This window comes from Macadamia integrifolia, chromosome 10 (assembly GCF_013358625.1).
Source record: "Macadamia integrifolia cultivar HAES 741 chromosome 10, SCU_Mint_v3, whole genome shotgun sequence".
Lineage (NCBI taxonomy): Eukaryota > Viridiplantae > Streptophyta > Magnoliopsida > Proteales > Proteaceae > Macadamia > Macadamia integrifolia.
This window is the reverse complement of record NC_056566.1, coordinates 24,554,998-24,560,997: the sequence shown is the minus strand read 5'-3', so window position 1 is coordinate 24,560,997 and position 6,000 is coordinate 24,554,998. Positions and strand designations below refer to the sequence as shown.

The following is a 6,000-nucleotide window of genomic DNA, read 5'->3' as shown; positions in this document are numbered from 1 at the left end:
TCGAAGCAAGATCGACGCATCCTAGGCCCCCTAAGATGCTTTTGCAAAACACAATGAAATTGTTTCCGCTAGAGTTGGCAACCAAAAGCAGCAAAACTAAATAAACTAAACATTGTTTGTGGAGGGGAGTGAGTTGGTGTGGCTAAGAGTTTTTAACGAACTGCTTGGGAATGAGATCATCCTAATTAATATTGTTATCCTTTAAACACTTAAGCTCCTATAGAATCATCCAAAAGCAATTCCATTTTAATTAAATCAAGTTTATGCCTATAATTATGGAATCAGATGCTTAATTTGTGTCTAACATACTTTGCACGACAATAGTAATAACAATAGTAATTGACTTCCAAACCTCATTGACAACATCATCAGTATCTGATTCTCTCACGAACACTTTTAACAACTCTTGTTTCATTGTTTGCTTATAAAAGAAAACTTTTTATTCCATTAGACCTAATCAAATTTTGGGATCCTTGGGTCCCTCTAGGGTGGCTGACCCTACAATCACAAGACACTTCCTTAGTATGATCACTCTCACCGGAATACCCCAAGTGAGTGATTAACACATGTAAAACCCCCATCAACCATGAGGTTGGCCCCACTGACATACCGCGCCTCATCGCTCGCCATGTAAAGCACTGCATCAGCCACATCATCGGCCGTTAAATTGGTACCATGTAGATTGGCTGCCTTCCCAACAAAAGCACGGAATCCGGCCTTAGCATCCTCAGTCCTCTTATCCTCAGGCAAGTGAGCCAATGCTAGATCAGTACATACAGCATAGGGTGATACACAGTTCACTCTTATCCCATAAGCCCCTAGCTCGGCAGCTACATTCTTTGTTAAGCCCACCACAGCATGCTTGGACCCTGTGTATGCATGAGGGCCTAAGCCCCCAATAGCACTTGAAACACTAGAAATAGAAACAATAGAGCCCTTGTGGTTGGGGATCATCACACGAGCTGCATGCTTCATTCCAATGAAGACACCCTTTACATTCACATCAAACACCTTCTCAAATTCAGCTATGTCTACATTGCGAATATCTGGAATCGGTTTGCCGGAGACACCAGCATTGTTAACCATAATGTCGAGGGTGCCGAATTTTTCGACCGTCGCATCAACTGCACGGTGAATGTCGTCCTCAATAGTTACATCACCATGGATGTAACACACATTTTGGTCCCCTCCAAGAGCCTCACATAGATGCTTCCCAACGTTATCTTTTACATCCACAATAAACACTTTGGCACCATGCTTGTGGAAGAGACGTACAATACTCTCGCCGATCCCGGTTGCGCCGCCGGTCACCAATGCCACCTTCCCCAAAAGTCTGCTATGTGGTAAATAGACATAATTTATGAGAAACCAATGCCTCCTAGAGCTCCCAAGGATGGCATATATCAGTAGAGGAGAGAATATTACCACATGGGCTTAAGCATAGTTTTAAGATATACAATTAATTAATCTCTCTCTCTCTCTCTCTCTCTCACACACACACACACACACAAAGAAAATATGAAAAATGTTCAATTTTTTAGTGTTGAATGATATCTTATATATTGAAATGTTCAATTTTTTTCTAGGTAAAGAGTATGAACCCATGCGCTTAGATCAACATCTCTGATTCAATTCCTTTATAGTACTTGGATTGGACTTGGGATTATAAATACAAGTCAGTTCCTTATAGTTCCTTACATGAAAGCAATTGAAATATCAAATGAAATGCAATAGAAAACTTTAGAAGATGCCTGAGAAATTGCAGAAACCAATGGATTGAAGAAGTAAGCTAATCATGCAAGATCTCGACTTCAAGAGAGAGATCGAGATAACAAGAAAACCCATTGATTTACAGTGGGTGTGCTTGGCTGCAACTCTTAACTCTACAAGATGAATTTTAATCTGCTAAGAGGGAATATGCCCAGAGAAACAGATGATGGGTCTTTGGGAGGAGAACACCAACACTGTTGGGCCAAATCAATGAAACTGTCAATGGCCCCTCAACATAATCACAGAAACTTGCAGAAACTGTTCCTCAATGAAATCAAGTTCTCTCCTGTGGAATTAACTGAATTTGGCTGATGTTTGGGCGGATAAATCGAAGCCCACAAGAAAGGGTTCCCTTTCTCATAATGGGTGAGTAGCAATTGCAAACTAGAGATCCTAATTTATTTAGTTCATCAAAGATACAGATTTGGGTCTCAAAATGTTACAGTAAAGGGATTAGTTTCATAGATTATAAAGGTAAAGACTATAAAGTGCAGAACCCAAGACTCAAATCATATTAATTAGTTCTGTGATTGGGGGAAAACAATCTGAAGACCCATTGAAGTGTGCTGCCATTTATACAAGCAAGAAACTAGAATAAAAAATAGAAAGAGATTCTCTGTTGCTTACCTTTGGTGGGGGAGAGAAGAACTGCCTGAGTTGCTGCTGGACATGGTTGGACCACTCTTTCACTGCTCACTCTCTGTCTCTGATCTACCTCTCTCTCTCTCTCTCTCTCTCCACAGAGTGATGCTTTGAAATTGTGAGAAAGATTTTTCTGTTTACGGAGACTTTAAAGACCAAGGTGGAAGGAGGGGCCAAACGCCAGGTAGAGAGAGAGAGAGAGTAGAAATGAGGGGCAGAGGAGCGCGTTGCGGTGTTTGGTTGGTGATTAGGATTAAGAGTTAAGAATCTCTTACTAAAATTTCTCAGTCAAATAAAAAATGGGGTTGCTGTTTTGCGGTTGCTCACAGCCCTTTGGGAGATTTGGATTCTCTCCAGTGAGCATCGGACAGCTGGTAGCACTTGAACATGCATATTTTCTCATCAGATGTATTTTGAATACACTGATGCATTAGAAAGGATCTGATCCTGTTCCTTGAAGTCCCAATCATGCAGAAATTGGAAAAATAGCAATAAATTTCATTTTAGTAACCCTTTGTCCTCTAGCAGTTTAGCCTATAAATGTGACACCCTCCACCTCCCAATTGCATTCTTTGCATGGTATCTGTTAGCCACGTCTCTATGAATGGTAAGAGCCTCTTGGTGTGGTGGTGGTCGATAGTACAATTTAGCGGCCTAACCTAATCTAAGTCTCAGAAGTTTTCTTTTTTCAGATAGGGAGAGATCAACCACCCCCCTCCATTGGATGTGTACAACATATTATTCCCCCCTCCTTTGGCCTCCCTTCTCTTGCTCGAGTTGGGTTGCCAACCCTAATAGTCTATGGGCCCTCAATAGGATTTAACACAATTATCTCCACCCCTTTCGGTCCATTCTTATCCTTTCATGTGTACATTCATCATTATTTAAGAACAACTGATGGCCTTGTGTGTTCCAAGTAAGATGTACTGACCTATTTTCACTCTATAGTTGATAGAATCTTGAAATTTGAAATTGTTTACTTTACTCACTTTCATAAATAGATTTTTATTTACTATAAAAAAAAAATTCTAAAAAAACCAAATGGTCCATCCCACAGTTTAATTTTACGAGTTCCAATAAAATTAGAAATCTTTTAGCTGATCGGATTGATCAATCAACCATCCCAAGATATTTTCTGTTTATAAAAAGTCTTTATCTTTCTCGATATCCATATGGTCCAATCAAATTGGGTTCCTTGAGATTGCTGATCTTGTCTTCTAAAGAAATATCTTACCGTAATTAAGTACTATTAGTACTACTACCTCGTTCAACGGCCAAACAGGGCCATGGGAATCTTCGTGGAAGACGAGTGACCAAACAGGTAGGGGTTGGCGGGGTGGGGTCTTGATCATATACGCGTCATGGCGGTGGTTGGGATTCTTTCTGGTTTGATTCGTTAAACACCTCGCGTATCGTAACACTTAGACTAGAATGAATGAAAATTTATTTGACTAACCTAATCTATTGGTCAATGTCAAGTAGGTATAACTTTTCTTAGTCGATCTTTATATTTATTCGGATTTTTTTTTTTTTTTTTTTTTTTTTTGGTTTACAAAGTAGGGGATACAAGGAGGGATTAGATGTGGAGCAGAAATCTCTAATCCGAGATCTTTTGGACGCAAGTGCTCTACTGAATTATGCATCTACCAACTGTGTTAAGTAGCTGACAAGTTATTATAAATTTAATCACCAAAACAAGAATAGGATTTTTTTTTTTTTCAATCTAAGAAAAAAATACACATAATTCAATCATTATATCATCATAATTTTTATCATATTATAAATATTTTTATTCTTTTATTTTATTGGCAGCCAAACTTCTTGTGAAATTGTGTTATCAATTCCTTATGAACAAAATGTGAAGAAGATCGAGTGAACAAAGCCACAAATGTGTCGCCTAACTATCAATCAAAATAAAAAAATAAAAACCACATGTGTGTACTTATGGGTTCTATCACAACATTGATTGGACTCCCAACACATTGTAAGAAAACAAGAACTAGGCAATAGGTATAAGACTTTGACAAAACAATTACTTAATTGAAATGTAATTATAAGTAAAAGATGACTTACTTGTTCAATTGATCCTCTGTAATAGTAGCAGAAATCGTCCCACTTTAAATGAAGTTGAATCATATAGTATGTATACTCTACTTAAGGTATTTGAACGTCCCGTATATTTGTATGCAACTAGTTTGACCTTAAGTTCTCACCTCCAATATAAAACATCTTCCAAATCGACTAAGGTGCACTTCTAATAATCGATTCCAATAGGTATGTCCGAAGGTAATACTCAGAACACAGAAAACCAATACCAGAAAGGAAATAGAAACCAGTAGCACTTGTAGAGAACAGAGAACAGAGAACCAAAAAATTCTCACAGTATGTATTTTATACAATACCCAACCAGAATATGTATTCTGTATATATGGAATGTAAGTACCTATATACAAATGGGTATATTTGTATAGGTATCCATATGTATACAGGTGTGACTCTATGCATATATAGGAAGGTACATGTCTCATACGTACAAGTGCATGTATGTATATGTACATACGTATTTACATATATTTGGTACATATACCAATAATATGTCCCTTAGTGTGGATCCAAACAAAAAGTTATATGAAGCAAAAAAGTAAGTTCTTTGAATCACCCACGCCCACACCCGTACCTGTACCCGGCCATGGCCCTACTTGGCTCGCAATTCAAAAGCACCCCAGGAACCCTCACACACTCATGACATGGGAGAGTTCCTCTCTAAAGGGCTTGCACCCTTAACAAACATCCCTACATATATATCCAAGTTTTTTTTCATCCCTAAGTAATGTGGGATTAAAGTTTTGTGAGTTGTCTTTAGTTCATACGCAACTTCATAATACTAAAGACAAAATAATAAAAGTAGAAGAGACACTTTTGAGGGGAAAAGTTGAATTTCAAAAATAGTACTTTGGATTTCAAAAAAAGACTATTTTAAAATGATCAATTTGGACATGAGCGAACCCACTATTGACCCTGGACGCAAAGCCAACTTGCTATTAAGTGGGTTCCCAACTGAATTTTCTAGTAATATACCTAAGTTTATAAAGTGGAGCCACTTTAATAAATCTCAAAATATTCAGAGAAAAAACTTTCATTATTTGCCTCCACTTTAAACTATTGAACAACCTTTTGCTATTAATGCAACTATACAGTTGTAAAAACTATCCGTGGGTTGCCCAGATGGTTAGGACAAATTGGAGATTACATGGATAGGCACATGGTTTCAGGTTTGATTTCCCATTTGTGCATCTGTTACTTAAGTGGAGACTGTGGTGGTGGGTTGCTACACTAGTCTCACCAAGGATTAATCGAGGTACGCGTAAGCTGGCCCGAACACCTTGGTTAACAAAAAAAAATGCGTAGAAGATATAACAGAACAATCAAAGAGTATTGTCAATATTATATTATACTATATATATGGGGTCATGGTCTTAAATTTTGGATTGGATTGGTCACTATTGGGTGGATTGGATCAGATCGGTATTTGGTCTTGAGCGATCCCCAACCTTGACCGATCTGATACCAATCCGCTAGTAAGACATT

General features: G+C 38.1%; 1 protein-coding gene across 1 annotated transcript; it reads right to left on the bottom strand.

The window, feature by feature from the left end:
* Positions 1-321: 321 nt before the first annotated feature.
* Positions 322-2,659, bottom strand: LOC122090896 (xanthoxin dehydrogenase). Its single transcript, XM_042660647.1, has 2 exons — positions 2,398-2,659; positions 322-1,333 (listed from the first exon to the last, which is right to left on the bottom strand). The coding sequence occupies exons 1-2, from the start codon at positions 2,439-2,441 to the stop codon at positions 535-537; spliced, it is 843 nt and encodes a 280-aa protein (XP_042516581.1). The 5' UTR covers positions 2,442-2,659; the 3' UTR covers positions 322-534.
* Positions 2,660-6,000: the final 3,341 nt, after the last annotated feature.

Excerpts from the sequence above, each read along its gene's own strand:
- LOC122090896 (XM_042660647.1), bottom strand. The coding sequence starts at position 2,441 with ATGTCCAGCAGCAACTCAGGCAGTTCTTCTCTCCCCCACCAAAG. Across the intron at positions 1,334-2,397 it reads TCTTCTCTCCCCCACCAAAG|ACTTTTGGGGAAGGTGGCAT; the intron begins GTAAGCAACAGA and ends ACCACATAGCAG.